The 21,558-nt window shown below is 41.1% G+C and overlaps 2 protein-coding genes across 2 annotated transcripts; one reads left to right on the forward strand and one right to left on the reverse strand.

Annotated features, from left to right (window-relative positions):
- The first annotated feature begins 8,455 nt into the window (after positions 1 to 8,455).
- Positions 8,456 to 12,429, forward strand: ppp2r2d (protein phosphatase 2, regulatory subunit B, delta). Its single transcript, XM_061086781.1, has 10 exons — positions 8,456 to 8,599; positions 8,846 to 8,920; positions 9,397 to 9,494; positions 9,613 to 9,778; positions 9,878 to 9,990; positions 10,077 to 10,254; positions 10,365 to 10,529; positions 10,694 to 10,863; positions 11,303 to 11,394; positions 11,502 to 12,429. Exons 1-10 carry the CDS (start codon positions 8,593 to 8,595, stop codon positions 11,779 to 11,781), a joined length of 1,344 nt encoding a protein of 447 aa, XP_060942764.1. The 5' UTR covers positions 8,456 to 8,592; the 3' UTR covers positions 11,782 to 12,429.
- An 852-nt stretch (positions 12,430 to 13,281) lies between these two features.
- bnip4 (BCL2 interacting protein 4) lies at positions 13,282 to 17,173 on the reverse strand. Its single transcript, XM_061086782.1, has 6 exons — positions 17,059 to 17,173; positions 16,220 to 16,391; positions 15,985 to 16,045; positions 15,216 to 15,322; positions 14,792 to 14,941; positions 13,282 to 13,845 (listed from the first exon to the last, which is right to left on the reverse strand). Exons 1-6 carry the CDS (start codon positions 17,081 to 17,083, stop codon positions 13,803 to 13,805), a joined length of 558 nt encoding a protein of 185 aa, XP_060942765.1. The 5' UTR covers positions 17,084 to 17,173; the 3' UTR covers positions 13,282 to 13,802.
- Positions 17,174 to 21,558: the final 4,385 nt, after the last annotated feature.

The following is a 21,558-nucleotide window of genomic DNA, read 5'->3' on the forward strand; positions in this document are numbered from 1 at the left end:
TCCTGCGAAGACGTGGCCTCCAAAAAAAAAAAAAAAAAACCCGGAGTCATCAGCTTTAACCTTGGGTCCGGCGGTGGGCGTGCGTGTGCGTGTGCACGAGGGCTGCAGCCTTTTTTTGCCTCAGCACTCTGGAGAACTTCAATTTGCCCCGTTGACCCTAGTGATGCCAGTTCAACTGCATGAAGCCCCACTGCCCCACCTGCAGGGAAACTCTCAAGTCACATTCAAATGTATATTTCCAACATGTTGCATCAGTGCCTCTAATTTCCTTCCACAGGGATTATGCCAATCGTCAAGGAGATGCAGATTTCCTGGCAAGGTGTCTCCTGCTGAATGTGAGCAGTGCGAGAGCAACCCAGTTCCAACTCTGCATTTTGATTTTAGCCAGAGATCCTTATTAATGTTGAACTGTGCTACTATTAACAGAAATGTTAATTATGATGTCAAGACGGAGAGAGTCAAGGTGAAAGCTGCACAGCAATCGCTAAAAATAATCCACGCCAGCTCCAGTATAGTGTGATCCTGCAGAGGAGTGTTACTGGCAGGGGACCTTTTTGCTGCAACAAAGAGGTGGAAAAGAGGAAGTAAATGAATTAGAGTACAAGCCAGATTTTGTCTTTGTTTCATCCACGCTTGTCCTGTCCCTATTTTCTCCAACCTCTCCCTCTTTTCCTTGCCATTGGAAGTGCTGCAAATTGTATAATGCTGCTCTTTGTTCTACAGAGTCAAGCCACATGAATAGCTGTCCCGAGCACACACAAAAACACACTGACAAACTGATCATCTTAAAAAAGCAACGCCCTGGTGCTCACTTGGCCTACTTTCCACGGCAGCGCTGGGACGTGGGAAGAGGAGTAGAATTCAGGGGAGGATGTTCCTGCACGCTGGGAAACGTTCAGTATAGCAAGTGTGATGCACATAAACATAGCCTTTGCATTGTCAACCTTAGACCGCATTTGCCCCAGATAACTAGTCCCCATGTGCTAGACTATTCTCTTTGACTTTGCAATTGAAATCCTGAGAAGATTATGCCTGAGCTAAAAGAGGCAAACTCCAGGGTGGGATTTCAATTGTCAATTCCTGTTGGATTTTATAGCATTATGACATATAGTGCACCATCTGCTACCCTTCCTGTGACTAGGTCTGCACAAGTGGAGCCTATTGACGTGAATATCATTACGACTGTGGCTCTGAATGGACGGCGATATTCAATCACCAATATTGGTTCCCTCACACGCTCGTTAATGCAGATGTATGACTAAGCACATGTCACAAAACTCCAGGGTAATTAGGAAGGTGCAGGAAAGTAACCGCTCCTAACTTTAGCTAAACAGACTTCCCGAAGCCGCAGATAATCTGGGGCTTCTATGTACACCGCCTAACCAAATGTCGACATCTGTGAGGGTGTGCATAAAGAAAAGCTCCTCAGAGAAACGGGGGGATAATAATCTTAGTTCCCCTCACCTTCAGCTCACCCATAGGGGTTTAAAGGGGAGATGAAGAAATCCTATGCAAACATGCCAAGTCAAATTTTCACTTGAAATGTGACGTGGAGGCAAAGGGCAACTTGGTGCATCACTAATGTGGGTCTTTTATTTTTTTCCAGTGCCCCTGGATGTAAACAATTGATGTATTCAGTCCGAGGCTTGAGAAGTGACTCACAGTGCACACTTGGTGCGTTTGAACATGTTTCTCATCCGTGACTGTGTGTTTGGTGCATAGGTGAAGAGCCCAGAGAAGTCAACACAAAGCTTGTACACAATCAGAATCGCTGTACCCGATAGCTTCCACGAAAGTGAGTTTTGCTCTCCTGAGAAACATACAAAGTTTGAGCATCTGTTCCATCATGTAGTCTTTGTTGAGAAATTAAATATTGAACTGATCTAGTGTACCATGAATGTTTCACTCACATAGTGATTAGACAGCCTGGAGAGGCAAGACATGGCAGCACTTTACACTCTGCTTTAATATATCGTATTTGTTGCTCTCGCCTTTAAGTGTTTCATACGTTGTTGTCGTACGAAATGGTTTTTAATGTCGCTGCAATTAGACTCAACAAGCGTGTGTAACTCTAGTACACATACAAGCAAATTTACACGTGTGCACAAACACAATCAGCCACTGTACACAAAGAGCATTATGAGTGCAGTCCACCTGATGGTGCACATCAATATAATTGGAAAAAAAAGATGAAATTAGAGTTTTGATTTTTATGATTCAATTATCGACATTACTTTTTTTACACTTTTATTGTCTTGTGCATGTATTGAAAACGGGGCAGATTTAGATTGTGTTGTTTGCCGTTAAAATGCATCTCAGAATAAAGGAGGTCTCCACTCTTACTCCATCGTCCTTTGTGTCTCCGGAGAGAGCATTTAATGGTTCTTTCTTTTTCTTTTTTTTGACGTTAACATTTCAGATTAGATGAGCAGACGGAGGTAACATGCGAGTCAAGAGAAGGAAACGGTATCATCACAGAGATCATAAAATGGTGTCGTGAGTAGTCTTTTGTCCGGGACCATAGGAGAGTTCTGTTGCTAAAGGGAAGGACAAAAGCACAAGGCGCCACGGGTATAAGGTTCCCCTGAGCAACAATGCTGAAAGTTTCAACTTGCAGCACATGGGTGTAACTTTAACTGGAATACGGTGGATCAAAGACCCACAAACAAAGTGGGTGGAAATGCTGGAGGAGTGTCTGTGCTCGAGTGAAGGACAGGTTCACTTGAGAGAAAGCAGGGGAGACCATTTATGGAACAGACGAGGCAATCAGGGCTAATTACTGAGACTGTGTTTTGTGAACTCAAATGGCAGTGTGATTCAATTAACCCAACTGATATGTGTTTCCACTTTTGTTCATATTATAAATAAAATCACCTTGACGAGAAGAAAAACCTCTGAAAAAAAAAAAGGGCTCATCATATACAAAACAAATCAAAGCGAAGTTCATTTAAAAAATTGAACAAATAGATTTAAAAAACGTGTCGATGCTCCACGCACGCACACGATAACACAATAGATTTTGTCTCAAACATTCATTCCTTGCTCTCGTCTGCGCCTGTCATCCTTCAGAGAGCCGGAGAATTATTCAGTTCTGCTTCTTTAAATAAGAAACGCAGCCTTGAAATTTGTGAGGCTTACGGCAACTCATCAGGTTAGATCAGTACAATGTGGATGTGTAACCTTTACACTGCAGTTGAACCTGCACATACAAGTGTTATGAAGGGTCCCTGTGGCACTGTGCTCTTCTGACACGGATTTGAAGACTTGCCACTTTATTAGCTGCTAAGCCCCCAATACTTGTTCTATATAGTGGAGGCCTATGTTATGAGCTGGGATCTCATTGTCGTTATTAGAGGAAGAGTCTGCGGCACTCTCTGGTTTCCCCCCCGAGACAATAGCCTGACTGTTTGAAGGGAAGCTACAAGTGCAATTTAACCCATCTTATTTACAATATGATCTGTTACAAGGACATCATTGCTGTGAGGAGTCACTTCTAATACAGTATATCCCCTCAATGTGATTCCTCTCTGTTTCCATTGATTCTGGAGGGTACGGGTTTTATTTTTTCCTCCGAAGTTCACTTAAGCCTTTAAAGGAAATTCTCTGCATCTGTCAAGTCAGAGAATTCATGGAGATAAAGTGAAAAACGTTGGTAATCCGCACTACTCCCATTCTGTTTTCATATACGTGTCCCTTCCCATTGCACAAGTTGAAACAATTGCTTTGTATTTAAAGGTCAAAATAGTTAATTAATAAATGCATATGGGGTTCCTCATGATTCCATCGACATCAGCTCGGGGAAAACAAGCTGTTTGTGATCATCCCTTCTGTCAGCAGCACACACTCATCCTCCAAAATTGAAATCATCCACTGGCATTGAATAATAAGTGCCATAGTGCCATCTAGTGCACACATATGCACACTGAAGAAGCAGCCTCCTGTATATCAGATACACACTGTGTCTTACATATGAGGGTATACAGGGCTTACTAGAGAGCTACAACTGACATAGAAGTAATAAAAAAAACAGTAAAGGACAGTGCACTATTTACACTCATCACTTGGGCACTTCAGTGTGAGGTTTAACTACACCGGATGACCACACGGAAAATTTCCACTCAAGGGGGAAATAAACAAGGAGGCAAAGGTTTGTCTTCCGAGCAGGTCTCTGACAACCCTCGGCTGTGGGAAGCCGCAAGGATAATCTCCCTCACACAACGTCGAAGGCTGTGCATGCAAATTATGCCGTGCCATCTAAATTACAAAGACGTACACAGACCTCAAGTCATCGGGCCTCATATCTCACTCATCGGGGCTCCTGGCGCTTAATTTGCCAGAGGATGCTATAGAAACAACAGAACAGAAATAATAAGAAAAAAAACACATAGGCCAAAACAAGAGTCTTGAATAATTGATTGTGTTTGTCTTTTCTGTTTTTTTGTGCGTGTGCGTCAGTGTTTGCGTGTGTGTGTGTGTGTGTGTGCGTATGTGTGTGTGTGTGTGTGTGTGTGCTTGTGTGTGTGTGTGTGTGTGTGCTTGTGAGTGTTTGTTTGTTTGTGTGAGTTAAGACCGAGGGTCTGGACAGAGCTTATGCCCCTGAGCAGAGCAGACACATCCACTGGCCAATGGTTTGTGTTAAAAGCTGTCTGATGGGGGGTAGGGTGTGTGTGTGTGTGTGTGTGTGTGTGTGTGTGTGTGTGTGTGTGTGTGTGTGTGTGTGTGTGTGTGTGTGTGTGTCTGTGTGTGTGTCTGTGTGTGTGTTTGTGTTTGCGGGGGGGGTGTATTTATGTGCACGCCTCTGTGTGTAAATCCAACCTGAAACACGTAGATGAGGTCATTATCAAACAGAAACTTGAACGTGATGAACTCACGCTAAAAATCTGGCTCTAGTTGCATGAGAGTGAAACAAAGGAAAGATTTCCAGGATAACAAACGCTTGTTGTCTAATGGCTGAGGAATAGGTGTGCTGTAAGATGTTAAAAAGTCAATATACCTTGATTTTGTCTGTGCTGGTAATGAGCCATGTTTTCTGGGGGAAATGGCTGCTTCTCCGGAGGCACCGTGTCTACTGAATGTGGCCCTGATCCTGGATAAAACAGAAGGCTCACCAATCAATCTCTCCAGGTTGCCCACAGCCAGAGAAAGCAGCTGCACCACATGTTTGCCTTGCGCGATAGCGACAAGTTAACATACGGGCAGCACAGTAACCATCCACAAGCAGCCTCTAGCTGTCTTATAATGAATTCCCACAGGGATGGGGAACTATCAGAGTCAGTGGTGTTACTGGAGGCTCGGAATAAAGTCAACACCTCTCCTTATACCTGATGAAGCTACGGCAAAGCACCACACACACTCACTCTACACACACTTGTGTAAAATATGAAAAATGGAATGTATACAACCATTTGGCTGTGTAGTTTATTAAATCACAAATTAGGCCCAAGACTCAGGTTTCTCCTTCACATTATCATGGTGAACGCAGTTTCTTTTGTTTTTAATTGTATACTATTAGTTAACACAGAAATGTATGATAACATATCGTTGAATAAAAACTAAAAATTGACAAACACCACATCCAGTTCTTACTTTTTGAATCCAACAAATAAAATCTACACTGTTTCATCATTTTGTTCCACTTACAGGCTGAAGCTCCAAAGTATAAACCACTGTAAACCCATTTGTCGCTGTGTGTAAATACACTCATGGAGAAGTCAATGGTGTTTTAAAGGGCTCTTACAATAATGACGGTTTCACAAAACACTTGTAAGCCATCGATTTTAATTTAAGGTTACATTTCCACGTATTTAACTACAAATTGGATCAATATACAAGCTTATTAGGGCATTTAAAGTCACAATTCAACACTATCAATAATTTTATAACATATTCCTCTGCATGCTTGTTCTTATCTATGAATAGTCTTAAACATTACGTACCAATACTGCAGGCACAAGTTACCCACCTTTATATATATATACAGTATATACACAGAGAGTGTAGATCTATAGATATACTGTAGTCTTGCTCACCTCCAGGCCTCTGCTCTGCTTCTCCCCAAGGGACGCTGAGTGAGTGATGAGGGGGATGTGGAGCCTGGGAGATACCGGAGAGAAGGTTTTGGTGAGATTTGGTCCCGCTCTTTCAAACAACATCCTTATTCTCTTTATTTGCCACCTCCAGGACAATCTGCAGACTCTGAGAACAAATAAAAGAACAATGTACATAACACCATCAGTACGAGGTATTGATCCAGAGCTTGGTTTAAAGTATTATTTGTTGATGAACGCTTTTCAAGTCACTGTGGTGTTAAAAGATAGAGTAGAAAAAAGATGAAATAAGCAGCTGCACAGATATAGGATGTAATTTGACTTTTTTCATTGAAAGCCTCTTCAAGAAAATGCAGTGCAGCATTCCTGCTCTTTTTATTTCATTTACTGAAATGTGCCCCAGATATTAAACATTCTCACACTTCATCAGAATTTGTGTTTTTATTATTTTGCAATGTGACTTTATTTATTTGCACAATCCGCCCCTGTGGGTTATTCATCTCCTCCCAGTTCTTGACAACTCCCCCCCCTTCAGGGAGCGCTGTTTACACAAAAATAAGCACAAGACTTAAAGCAGCTAGCACGGCATTAACATCTATTTTTGAATGTTTATTTTGTGCCAAAAAAGTATGTGTACGTGGAGTATGCATACTATTTTAAAAAGCAAATTGTGAGCAGCGCATTCTTCAAAGTTTGTTTTCTAATTTACTAATACTCAACATGTAACCAGATAGATAGATAGATAGATAGATAGATAGATAGATAGATAGATAGATAGATAGATAGATAGATAGATAGATAGATAGATAGATAGATAGATAGATAGATAGATAGATAGATAGATAGATAGATAGATAGATAGATAGACAAATAGATGTGTACATACAAAGAAAAGGGACCAAACCCATTACATTCAATCTCAATTACAAGAGGTCTCAAATGACCAATGAATAAGTGATTTTATATGCAGGACATTTCTCTTATAGACCTGTACAGGATATAGAGTTAAATAAATGAATTGCTGTTGAAGTCTTACTCCTTACATGTCAAAATCCAAACGCTGAAACTAAATAGTTGTATTTTAACTTGAATACGATACTTGTGATGAATCAGACTTTGTAGCCAAATTGACTAAATGGGTAGAAACTACAACAAGCATCTGGCAGTACTGTGAAATGTCCACAAAGAAAAGTGACAATCCCTTACATAATCCCATTTTGGAATGGTACAATAGAGAATGTCCCCTGGAGTAAAGTTTAGACCTTAACCCGGAATAATTTTAGTTTAGATTAATTCACAGGTCCTACCCTGTACGATCTTTCCATTAAAGATTTAAACCAGATATCGAATTCAACTGTTCTGTTTGCAACAGTTCAGATGAAATTTCTCACATTTGTTCTGGAACTGTTCTCAAACAGAAAAGTTTGGGTTAGACATGATTGTCTTCATTGAATCCTTCTTCACTACAGATTGTTCTTATAGCTTTAAAGGGATAGTTCACCCTCAAATGAAAATGCACTGAGTATCTTCTCCCCACTATGCTGATTGAGGGTGGGTGAAGTGTTTGAGTCCATAAAACACTTTAGGAGTTTCAGGGGTGAGCGTATTGTCGTCTCCCCAATATTTTCTTTAAATATAACATGTACATTTGTGTTTTCTATCCTTTGTGATGTATTCTATGTTTTGGATTCTGTCTTTAAACTGTGATCTCAGCAGGAAGCTTGTATCTCACAGAAGAGCAACACACAGTGAACATGAGCCAACGACAAATAGAACAATATTGATCTTCATCACTCTCTCCACTAGATGTCACCCTACGACCACACAAAACAAAGCTTGGGTGCCTCTATATTCTAAAGGGGTTAAGGCTCACTTCACGTCCAACAGCCACAATAACAAAACATAAACAATGCTTTTTTTTAAAGACAAAACTAAGTTTGATCATGCCTGTAAATTGTAGTAAACACAAGTTCATCCCTAAGACCTCATCAGTCATCCATATGATACGGATCCCATGTAAGACACTGAACTGACCTATAAACATGAGAAAACCAGGAGGTTCTATTCCATGTGTGTTTTGGTTTGTCCTGGATTTATTGTGTTACAGCTGTTATGCCTGCACCCAGATGTGTCACACGTGCCACCCCCACCACCCCCCACATCAAAGCACAGCTGGACTGACTCTAACCAGGCTAAACATGTCGGCTGTTTTTTTTTCAAACACGTAAAGCAGCAGCGGAGTCAATAGGTGAAAACAGGACGAACAGGCGCTGGATGCGGATCTGATGAAGCGATGCTCGGGAGGATGGAGGAGGCAGCAGCCAGGATGTGGCATGTGTGCATGACGTCATCCCTCCATGTACCGTGCGCCATTTTGGAAGCAAAAAAAAAAAAAAAAAAAAATCACGGATAATTTCCGTGGTCCCTGACAGAGCCGAGTTCCTCCCAGTGATTGTTGGATGCTATCGGTGCCCCTCCGCGGAGAGCTGCGCTGTGCGATCGGCCTGTGGGACGCGGTGTTCAGCCAGAGCTGCTAAATGAAGCAATGGCGGGTAAGCTGCTTTGTGAAGGGGGAGAGGGGAGAAGAAGGATCCACCTCACTTGGTGTGTGTGATGGCCCTGAACACTGCAAGTTAGCCTAGCCTAGCCGCGAGCTAGCGCTGGCGAGCTAACGGTGCTAGTTGTCAAAACTGTGTCGCTGTCGGGAGTGGGGGGGGGTCGCTGCCGGAGACCCTCCGAGCAGAGCCCGAGCCTCGCACCCCCGACCTGACCCTGTGCTCTCTCTCTCTCCTCCACAGGGGTTGCAGGAGGTAATGATTTCCAGTGGTGTTTCTCTCAAGTGAAAGGAGCCATAGATGAAGATGTTGCGGAAGGTACGTGGCTAACGCTAGCTTGGCGGCTAAGTGGGGGGGGGCTACATCGCTGGGGCAAGCTAGCTAGGTGGTGTGATGGTGGTGCACGTCAGCTGGGTGCTCGGGTGTGATTGTGTACGAGTGCCGCTGTTGTCGTGAGTGTGTTTGTGTGTTTGTGGATCGGCTGCACAAAACGCCCTTTCCCCCTCCTCTTAGTGCCTGCACCGCTAGCTAGCACTGTATGCTAGCTGGAGGCTAAGCTATTAAAGGGGAGCGACCGTGTCCATGACGTCAATGTGCTGCGTCCAATAATTGTCAGAGTGACATCAGGCGTGTTTTCATTCATTCACACATGTAATGGTGTGTGTCTGTGCGTTGTGTGAGTGTTGTGTGTTGTGCTTGTCACGTTGCCCCCTGATATGAACATGAATTAGCTTGATGCAGCATCATGGAGGAAGCTGAGCTGTTGGGTCTGACTCATGTGTGTCCATTTCCAGCTGACATTATCTCTACAGTGGAGTTCAACTACTCTGGAGAGCTGCTGGCGACTGGAGACAAAGGAGGCAGAGTAGTGATATTCCAACATGAACAGGAGGTGAGATCCCACAGGTCACACACACACAGGGTCATGTCACAAGTCACGTCCGGACTCGTGTGTGTTTGCAGAGACGATGTTGACACTTGTCGTTGTCCGTGTGTTTTTCTTCTTTCAGTCCAAGAATCGTCCGCACCTGCGCGGGGAGTACAACGTCTATAGCACTTTTCAGAGTCACGAGCCAGAATTTGACTACTTGAAAAGTTTAGAAATCGAGGAAAAGATTAATAAAATTAGATGGCTACCCCAACAGAATGCTGCTCACTTTCTACTTTCGACAAATGGTAAGAGTTTATTGAAAATCCGATAATCACGTCAAAACAACAAAGTGTCTCTCTGTCACGTTGGCTAACCTGTCAAATTCCCAACTTTGTTCCTGTCAGATAAAACTATCAAATTGTGGAAAATAAGTGAAAGAGATAAACGGGCCGAAGGTTACAACCTGAAAGATGAAGATGGACGACTCAGAGACCCCTTTAGAATCTCCTCCTTACGGGTACGTGACCTATCTTGCATATGAACCTGGCTTTTAACGGGGTTTGATCAAATCTCGGCCTGACGGTGCGTGTTGAATGTTTCCAGGTACCAGTGCTGATGCCAATGGATCTCATGGTAGAAGCAAGCCCACGGAGGATCTTTGCAAATGCGCACACCTATCACATTAATTCCATTTCTGTAAATAGTGATCATGAAACGTACCTCTCCGCAGACGACCTAAGAATAAATCTATGGCACTTGGAAATCACAGACAGAAGTTTTAGTATCCTTTTCCCTCTCCAAAAAGGAGTCAGTAGATGTGTTGTCCACATGTCTTTACACTGTGTCGTGGTGAAACATGAGCCTGGAAGTTCCTTAACAGCGTGTCCCCAGATATTGTAGACATCAAGCCAGCCAACATGGAGGAACTGACGGAAGTAATCACAGCTGCTGAGTGCCATCCACACCAATGCAATGTTTTTGTGTACAGCAGTAGCAAAGGCACCATCCGCCTGTGTGACATGCGAGCGGCGGCACTCTGCGATCGGCACTCAAAGTGTGAGTAGCTCAACTGGGACACTGCACTGTTTAATCAATTAACTATTTGATTGGTGGTGAAGCAATTTGTTTTGGGATTGCATTCAGTTTTTTTTTTTTTTTTATCCCCATCCTGAGAGGATTTATTTGAATAACTTTTGATTTGTTTTGTTTTTCTTTTGAAGTCTTTGAGGAGCCAGAGGATCCAAGCAGCCGATCCTTTTTCTCTGAGATCATCTCCTCCATCTCGGACGTGAAGTTCAGTCACAGCGGACGCTACATGATGACACGTGACTACCTCTCCGTCAAAGTGTGGGACCTCAACATGGAGAACAGGCCAGTGGAGACGTATCAGGTGCATAGACATTTTTATCCTTTGACTTTCAAATGCAACTGTTCAGGTGACAACTAAGAGAAGCTCTCATTAATGCTATATGTATCTTATATAAGTGGAAAAGTACAAAATGGTTGTTTCAACAGTGTCATTTTGACTACATTTGTGTTTTCACCAAAGAATACAATAATGTCTGTTGTGTTGCTGTGTACCTGTAGCTGTTAATGTTTATTCCTGATTTCAAATATAATTAAATTCACATTTATGAAATGAAAAGGTTAAGATTGGAAATAAATTGGTGAATGACATGTGTGCTCCTAGTGACTCACGAAAATAGTTGCCTCAGGTGTGTTTGCTTTATCTAAGAGCAGTTTATTTAAACCAGAACATTTTCTTCTGTGTGTGTCTATTTATTTAGTGATTTTAGGACATGAGGCTCAAGTCCTTTGTTTTCTTTCAGGTACATGAATACCTTCGCAGTAAGCTCTGCTCCTTGTATGAAAACGACTGCATCTTCGACAAGTTTGAGTGCTGCTGGAATGGCAGTGACAGGTCTGTGTTCCCTTTATTTCCCTCACTATGACGTTTATGATACATCTGATGTATGGCCCTTTTAGAGCATGTCCTGATAATCAGTGTCCTTCTCTTTTGTCCCGCAGTGCCATCATGACCGGCTCCTACAACAACTTCTTCAGAATGTTCGACCGCAACACCAGGCGGGACATCACGCTGGAGGCGTCCCGGGAGAGCAGCAAACCGCGGGCCACGCTCAAACCCCGCAAAGTGTCCACCGGCGGCAAGAGGAAGAAGGATGAGATCAGCGTGGACAGCCTGGACTTCAACAAGAAGATCCTCCACACTGCCTGGCACCCCAAAGATAACGTGATAGCTGTGGCAGCCACCAACAACTTGTACATTTTCCAGGACAAAATCAACTAGAAGATTTGGGGCTCCCGAGGATAGGGCTTTTACCGTACCTGTGTAGTTAAGCCTACTACTTGTCTATCTGTATAAGAAGAAACAGCCTCGTTGTCCTCCTGGTGAAGAATTTCGAAAGCACGTGTCTACTTTTTTTGCCACAGGAGGTTGATCCATAGGCCTGTTTTATTTTGAGTCTGAGCTTAGGTTGTTTTTGCCTTCGGCACCAGGGCAATCAACATGCCCCCCTGACCCAGAAAGCCCAATTCGGGTCTAATTGACGGAATGGCACTCCCTAGAGGTCAAACTCTTGAACGTTGGTGTTTGTGTTGACATTTTAAGCCTTCATTTCATGATTTAACAGCAGAACTCTCGGAAGCTCTTAAAATGACGTCTTGTCAGAGTTGTAACATCATTTCAAAGATTTCGGGCCCTCTGAAGCACGGATTAATGGCCAATAAGCCTAACTGTAACATTCCCCCATTGGTCATGTATTCAGGCCAAACTACTGGTGGAAGAGGCCCTGAATTTGGAAAGTGGACTTGTTTCTTTTCTTCCCTCCCTCCCTCTTACTTTACCCCCTCCCCTGTCAATACGGTGACATAATTTCACTCACTGTATCTACTCAAGTACACCTTGTCATCCACATAATAAAAGAAACTAAAACTACAGATGTGTTTTTAAATTTAGATGTATTAAAACATGTTTATTGCTTTGCATGTTTTTATGTTGTAGAGAGGTGGAAAAATGTTCAGTCAGACCACTGTCTTTTAATTTTTTTGGAGCAGATCTCAAGCAAACTTGTGACGGAAATAGGATTTTGGGGGGGCTGCCAGTTTCAGAACCACTGTTGGAGACAACCGATGACGTGTTTGTTTCGAGAGATTCCTTTTCTAGTTTTTGACCATGTTTTAGGATGCAGGCCGGAAACGTCATGGCACAAGATGGGGCCCAGGACAAAGGGAATCTGCAGCCTTAATACCTACTTGGATCAGTGACAGCTACAAGTTTATGTCCCCAAACCTCATGTGCATTATTTGTAAATCCTATTTTATAGTTATGTCCTCATATACTGCTGCTATAGGTGGCTGTCTATGAAAAACACAGAGGAAAAATTGCACACCGTACAGTTTATGTGACAGAGTGCCTCCTAATCATGTAACGAGTAGGAACAATTCAGACAGGCCTCATACATGTGCCCTTATTCATTTATTATTATTATTATTAGGGATGTCACCCAAAATTTGAGCCGCGTATTGCAAATGTGGATCTTATCTCCGTAGTTGTGAATGCCGAAATGAAAGTTGACTACACGATACATATACTGATGACATTAAAAACAAACACATAATAATGCATTGTCTTTGTCCATTGATTCCTAACATGGTGGCAATGTATTCACTTGTTTATTATTTTGACCAAAGTTCAATAAAATTTTAATTGTGTTCATCTGCATGGGATCCTCTCCTTTGACAAGTCAGTTCTATGTTGTGTGCGTAACAATCACCAGCGGCCACTGAGTACATGTGTGTTTCCTGCTTTTATTGTGGAGGTTGAACAAAATGGACCACAGTTGTGCGTAGAAAGTTAACATTTGATTTTCTGCAGTTTACAGTCGCATGATTTGAGCAATCGATCAAAGCTCTGTCCCTCAAACTCTGAGCTAATAAAAAAAAACATGTTTATCCACACCATGATCGGAAAATTTTAAATGAAAATTCCTCCTCAAGTGAATTCTTATTGCAGTAAGAAAAAAAAGACAATTGCAAACAATATATATCAGTTCCCTAACTTTCAGATTTAGAGAGCAAGAAGCAGCAGTCGTCTCCAGGTCGGGACAAGGGACGACCAGCAAGCGGCAGATGATTGGTCAGTGTTGTGTTCAGGTGTCAGAAGCCACAGACAGCAAAGACAGATCCTTTACTCTCCAAGGGGCCGCATGAGGCTTTCAATTCACTCGGCCACATCTCCCTAGATCTTCCAAAAGCTCCCATTTGAAGGCATGCCAAGATGGTCACATCAAGGTGACCCCACACTTCTACTTAGTAGGTGTTGTGGGAGGTGATACGCTTCCCAATGTATATCCTGAAAAAAGAAAGATAAACGCAGAGAATGAAATGGGGCTGAAAGAAGACTATACAAAAAGTAGGGGTTACATTTTAAAAGACATGTATTACATAAGGAGGGTGTGTTTTCACCCGGTCTATTTGTTGGTTGGTTTGTTTGTTGGCACGATTACGCAAAAACTACTGAATGGATTTCTGTGAAACTTTGTGCGGGGATAGGCCAAGAAAGAACCACACAAAGTTGGTCCGCACTTATTTAAACATTTCGAGATGGGGTGTTTTATTTTAACAATTTCATCAATAATGCATGGATCTTAGAAAAAGCCAAGCATTTTTAGGGGAATGACATCAATGCAATCTGTTGTGCATTCACATAAAAGTCCAGATCCAGCAAATTTAAACTGATGGGCCTTGGCTGAGGTATGTGCTCGACAAAATGAGACATGTTGGTGTGTTTCTCTACAAATTACTGATGGTGCTTAGCAGACAAGACTGCTCAATAACCTTTGCTGCCCATGGCAACCTGTCTGACAGTGCACCTTATCATGCTTTACTCAGAACAACTGCTCTGTGATTTTATTGGTCAAAGAATTATTAATAGCACTTTACAAAAGCACATAAAGTGGTGTCACTCCAGCCGAATTCAAAACTCGAGACTGTAATCTATCACGGTGCAAACAAATTGACGTGCCCTTTTAATACAGAGACACACACTGGACTAACACTAAATTATTCATGTTGCGTTGGTGCAATTAAAGGTGTTTGGATCAGTGTTGTTTCCAAACAGGAAGAAAACAGGTCTATATTTCCATAGATACATCAATTGTATATGGCCCCATATTCAGGTTTTGAAGAGCTATTTAAGGATCTTCCTGCAGTTGCATCTAAAGATGACTATTAAGTGTTTTTAGAGTAAGAGCTACTGTAAAAATGGCCCGAGTGAGCAATTAATTGATGGTGCTTACCCTAGGCCAACAGCAAGTATGTGAGAAATGATTAATGAGGGAATGAAAAGCTTCAGAAAGTCAGCGGAGAGGATTCCTCCCTTCTTCATGACGCTGGTGTTCCTGATGCTGAGAGGGGTCGAGTGCTTAGTGTGCTTCAGCAGGAACTCCCTACAGAGGAGCACATTAATCTTTCTTTTTTTTGAATTCATTAAAATTGCAGAGTACCAGTTTAATGTCACACCGACACCTTTGCTCACACAGACATTTTAAATAATGTGAATCTAAATGATGAATCAGGTGATAAAATAAATAGGCTCAAACATGTAATTAGAATTTGGTAATTACCCATTTTTGACTGAAATATTAGAATAATTACTCAAATTAAATAAAAAAAAATGTAAACTGCATGCATTAATAAGAGTAAGCAAATAAGGGAACATACTTGGGTGGATTGTTCTCAGGTCTACTCGACCAGTCCCAGATCCAATCAGCGTTTTTCTTCATCAGATTCTCTACTTCCCGACTTGTTTCTTGGAAGTCTTCATCTGACTGGAAACACATTCAGCATCAAAATATATATAAAAATACCGTCGAGCTGAACAGAATCAAATTAACTGTTAAATAAAACCGACGGGGCAATTAGAGTTGGATTCATAGAAGGTTGTGGTTATAAACTTCACTTTGTGAGCAGAGAATTATAAACAGCAAAACATTTTACAAATCAGAGCTTAATTATGTTTTATACCTCCTCACTATGCTTGCACAATGAAAAAGCATTACTTCAAATATATAGGTCTTATATTGAACTCCTATCTGAACACAGGGGAATAGGTACGTTTAGGAAAAGCAAGGGCAAGGACAAATATAAAAAGATTATAAACAAATACAAAACTGAGATGTAATTTTTCAAATTAAGTTTAAAAAAAACACATAAACACAGATATATATATATATATATATATATCTTTGGCCCCCATGGTAGTCAGTTAAATAAGTTCTTTGTAAAGAGAGTAAGCATAACGAGCTATTGCTTTAGCCTACACTATTTCACATATACATATTTATTTGTTTTGCTCCATGACTATTTTGTTTTGTACCTAATTGAATGTGAACCAAAATCAACATTTAAAAAACGATTTTTTTATGAAAATTATATTGTGATAGTTGTTGATATGTTTAATCAAACAGCGCTAGTTCAGATATAACTCTACCTGTGAGCTGTTTCCCTCTGAGCCCCTCCACAGGACAAGTGGGGTCTGTGCTCTGAGTGGGCTGATGAGGAGAAGAAGAAGAAGAAGAAGAAGAAGAAGAAGAAGAAGAAGAAGAAGAAGAAGAAGAAGAAGAAGAAGAAAACAACAACATGTTAATGCAACTCTGGAACACCACTCATTTACCATCTGGATTGCACAATGCACCAGGGACAAACCAGCAGATTTTCCCACAGACCTGTTGCACTTGGAGCTCCCCCTGGAGCTGCTCCTCCCCGACTCGTGTTGTGCGTCCAGCAGCATTTTCTCCACGTCACCCTCCAGGCCTGACGTGGGGATCTGCTCCTGACTTCCGTGGTGACTTGAGCTTTGGGAGACGTTTCCACTGAAATGCAGCTCGACCCAGGAACCTACACAACAAACACACAGTAAAACAAGTTGGTTGAGCAATGTCATACCACTGGGCTGTAAAACCTTGGAACAACACGCAGGCTACAGCTGAACAACAAACATTCCACTAAGCTGACAGACCGTCACCATTACTGCCAGTGTTTATCTTGAATTGATTTTATACTATTTATATCTCTAGTCTTGTATTTCTAAGACGTACTCCTGCACTGTTTTCCCTTTTTTAACATACACATTCATCTGCTGTACCACACTTTTACATGATGTGTCTAACACACAACTCAGCACAACATCCTTAAATCTGTTTTTATATTTGGCTTCACTATGCCTCGGTTACTTGTGTCTTTTTATCACACTATACTCAAAATATTACATATATTATAGTATATATTTGTCAATATTTATTATTCTTATGTTCTTGTGTTTTAATCTATCTATCTATCTAATAGCACAGTAAATTAATTAATCTATTACCTATAACAACAACCTGTCCCTTAACAGTTGTGCCTCCACTTCTTATGAAGCAAGTAAACATGTCATCTTTCTCCTCTCGTTAGCTTTAAACCTCAGGCGTCTCTCACACAGCTAGCTTAGCATCGCCCACACAGCTAGCCCGTGGTGTGTTGTTTACATGCTAACGTTAGCATGGAGCTACAGGCTGGTTCTCACCTTGTAAAGCCTCCTCGGACGACATGTCGCAGGTGGGACGTGGCGGCTCCGCACTGTTTGCGCAGCTTCTTCTTCGTGAACTCTGGCGAAACCTGCGCGAAGTAGCTGGAAGAGCCGATGTCCACAATAACAATGACGCAACGGCGTGTTTACCTGCGACGTGATTGGCTGAGAGGGAGGAGGGCAAGACCGCGAGCGCGTGCCCGTGTGCCCGGGGCGCGGGAGGGAGCACGGGACACACATCCGCAACAAACATCATAATAAATGTGACGTAAATGTTCATTGTATGCACCTATATACCATACCAAAGAAAATTCCAGGTAGGTGTAAACCTACTTGGCAATAAATACATTCTGATTCTGTCTTGATTCTATCAATCAATCAATCAATCAATCAATCAATCAGTCCATCTGTCAATCAATCAATCAATCAATCTGTCAATCCATCTATGTAGCATAACGCACAATGCCCCCCTTCCATAGTTAATGTATTAAACATGACAACCAATAGAATTGTATTAATATATTGTATAAATATAATAAGTCGTAAATATAAGCTACTGACAATCATATATGCCTCTGCCATGTATTGATCAGTGGAGTCCTACTCAATTAGTGCTTTCTGTTATAGACTTTGCTTCCATCCTGACCTTAGGAGCTTAAAAGTTTAATAACCCTAATTTCTACTGACTTCTTTTAATCCAAAGTTCTACAAGTGACAAACACTTTACTATATCTGGTTCGTGGTAAAACATCCGTCTGTTGTTTTGTGACTCCTTCAAGAGACGACCCCCAAATTTGAGTCTGGGAAATTTAATTACGTTTGTTACCATGGAGATTAGTATGACTGATTATTCCTGCAAAATTAAATTAATTCTACAATTAAGGGGGCTCATTATTCTGAGGTATGGCCTCCTTCCCGGCAGAATGTGGTTTACAGGGATTATGCAGAGCTAACCGGATCATTTCCCCAAAAAAGAGATAAATTACTTAAGTGACCAGAAACAGTTTTTCATCTTTGCCAAAAAATGAAAAACTATTTATCTAAATTCCTTTTTGTGGAGCATTAGTTGTTGTTTTTTTTGTTAATGTTAATGTTTACACAAAACCCATTTTCTCTATTTAGTTTTAGAGCTGATAGCCTGGTTAATACACAGACAGTCTGAGGGATGCATATTGCTTAGGCAATAAATAAGAACAAGGCCGTTATACTCCAATAACCAAGCTTGTTGGAGGTTTTATGTTCACTCCTGCTCAATGCAGTAGAAAATACAATATAAATGTCTATGAATTTGATTTGATCATCAATGCATACATCCGCCCATGCTCAGTGCCAGCTAAATACACATTTATGAAAACATAAAAGAGTTTATCACAGGTAAAATATATGAAACAAAATCAAATCCTGTTCAGACTTTCCATGTTGTGGCGTGAGAATTTATGATGGAGGCAATATTGGGAGTAATTTTGTTAAGTGTTATGAATGTTGTATTCTACTTCGCATCCTGGCTCTGATTTCAAAATTACAAAAAAGCTCTCGCCAGATGGCATATGTACGACAATGAATACATTACACAATATATCATAACACACCTCCATTTTCTACACTGAGCTATTCACCATGTATATGCAGGCGATGGATGGAGTTAACCTAACTTTATTAAAGTTAAATGTGGAATCTGATTCATTATACACAGAGTTTTTCAATAACAAATAAAATATAAAAAACACACATTTAATCATTGAGTTTACACATAATAAAAACATTTACAAGAGATCAAATCTAAAGCAGGATGGCTTGAAGAGTTTAAGAAAAAAAAGGAGTGTAAAAACAAACACTGCATTGTTCAAAAACAAGAAATAAAATGATGATGGTGATTTGTCTCAAGTCTCAAGAAAAGGAAATCGCCTCTCCCCCTTCGCAGACCATCAAATTAAACCTGAAATCTGAAAGTCAATCAGCGATCACCACAGATTAAGTGATGTGAGCTACTAGAGGTCTTCCAGGAACAAGACATTTACATCCTGCATTGCATCAGCCCATCCCGTAAAAAATGTAATAAAGTAAAACCCAAATACTAACAAAGGGACGCCGCCTTCCTCTCAGGATTCAAGCTGTGAGCTTCTCTCTGCAATCAGCCGTGTGTTGGAAAAACCCAGTCATGCAAGGACTCCCCGGCCGGGAGCAAGAGGTCGGTAATCATGGTCCAACATTTCGCAAGAACAAACACTTCAGCTCTTCAGTGACCTGGTGAAACCTATGAGAATGACATTCAGCTCTGTGCTCTCCACTGTTACTACGCCTGGTGAGACCTTTATCATAACCACACAGTGTAACAGCACACTGTGCATGAGCTGTAATCCATCTGCAGTTGTTCACGTTGTATATTACAAATGTCACTTTGGGAGAGTATTGCTGAGTCCACATCCACTCGACCGTGTTCATTTGTCTGCTCAGTCTCTGACACTTTGCTGTGAAACAACATTCATATTCACTAGCTCTGGAATTTGGTGTAGATCTGGCCCATTTTACACACGCTCTATAAATATCTGTGCCTCAAAGGATCCGGATTTCCTTCCATAAAGATCTGCTGATTATTCTCTGAGGAATTATTAAAGGTGTTTTATTGTGCTTGAGTAGATCATTTTTTTTTTTACATATATTCTCTTTCAAAATAAATTGATGTTTCTTAAATAATTAATTATGAATATTTGGCACAAAAGGGGCCCTGAGCCGAGCCACAAGCTGGCAGCTGGGGGAGGTGTTCCGTTCCATTCTAAACCAGCACCCATTTCATTATATTTTATTCATATAAGCAGCTCATCACAATTTACAGTACGCTAAATCAAAACATACATTAAGGCACCTTACATAAGGTCAAAACCTTACTTTAAAAAACACAGCAGTTCACATAGTGAGCGAACGTGTAGAGGCAGTGGAGAGAAGAAAAAACCCACCTGCTCTCGAGGACTTGACTCTCTTCCTCTTTACAGGTTCTCTCCAAAAGTCTCTTCCTCATTTACTTCCTCATTCTATAAAAGTTTTATTTTTGTTAATCGTCCAAATGCAAAGAGGCTGAAAGCAACATAGTGAAATAATGTTTATATAAAATATATTCGTGTCTCCCTCTCAAAGGCTGTACAATATTTATCAAATGTTATTTCAATGTAAAAAATATATGAGCCTTTTCTTTTACCAACATGTAACTTGGGGCTGCTGTAGAAAAAATTATTTTATGTTGATTAAAAGAGAAACTTTTCATGTTGAATTAACAAACACTAGGAATTATAATATAAAGTATTGAGTGAAGAAAAAATCATTTTCAGGTGAGTGTGAATGATATTCAACAACGATAAAGAGTCCAGAGATCAACAACTAAACAAGGAAAGAGAGGATCCTCAGTGAAGTTCACAGACCTGATGTATCTGCTGCTGGAACAGATGCTGTGGGACACACTCCTCACCACAGGGAGGCGCCACCATCAGTTCACTCCATGTTTAAAGTTAGAGAGGCGGGATCAGGTCAGTGATTGGTTGAACAGAACCAGGTAGTGAGGTGTAGGTGTGATTGAAACTTTTATTTTGAGAGGGAAAACCCATCTAATGCAGCAGATCACTGAACTTTAGTGTGGAAACGGATGATATATATACTTATAAGGTCTTATAAACTACAATAAACAACATATACGGTCTTTTGATGAATCCAAGAGAGAAGGAGACATGTTTTTCCAAATGGCTCCAGACTGTTTCAGGTGAGGCTTAGGGACTGAAAGTAAAAAAAAACCTTAAATCCTTAGTTTTTACATGAGTGACTCAAAGGAGATGATATTTACCTCTGTAATAACCACCCTGAACTATTTAAAATACACTTTGCACTTTAACCTGTTTTAAACAGTTCGCTTTGAAGTACCGACTCTGGATTTAGATGTGTGCTGTGTGTTTTAGCCACCTAGTTTCAATATAATTAAGTCAAGTTGTTTCCAGCAATATCCGGAACAAGGACCACAGACAATCTCAACAACACAGTGATGGAAATATTTAAATAAAATGTTCATCTGTCTTTTCAGCCATCAAAAGGATCCCCAGTCAACCCTCCACAATTCTCATGTTTGGGAAAAGAAAATTCGTTTAACATAAATTTCCTTGAAAAGATTGGAAAATGCCACATGGGACACTATCTGCTGACCAGTACAGGTAACAACACACCCATCGGACGCCCCAGATCAGATGTCAGGCAGTGGGAGTGTTGGGAGTGGTGGTCGTGCGAAGGAGAGATTATCTTTAACTGGGTAGAAACTGACACTGAAAACACGACACCTCATAACTGTAAACTGATCACCAGCCTGAGACAGACCAGTCCACCATCCACATCAATACCTGGAAATATGAGTTGCACACTTGTCGGAACACTTACACCATTTCAGTAAAATGCTCTTACAGGTTAAACTACACCCTTCAAATAAAAGCTATATTTTGAGTATATTATAATGTAATATCAGTG

Source organism: Limanda limanda, chromosome 15, assembly GCF_963576545.1.
Source record: "Limanda limanda chromosome 15, fLimLim1.1, whole genome shotgun sequence".
NCBI classification, from domain to species: Eukaryota; Metazoa; Chordata; class Actinopteri; order Pleuronectiformes; family Pleuronectidae; genus Limanda; species Limanda limanda.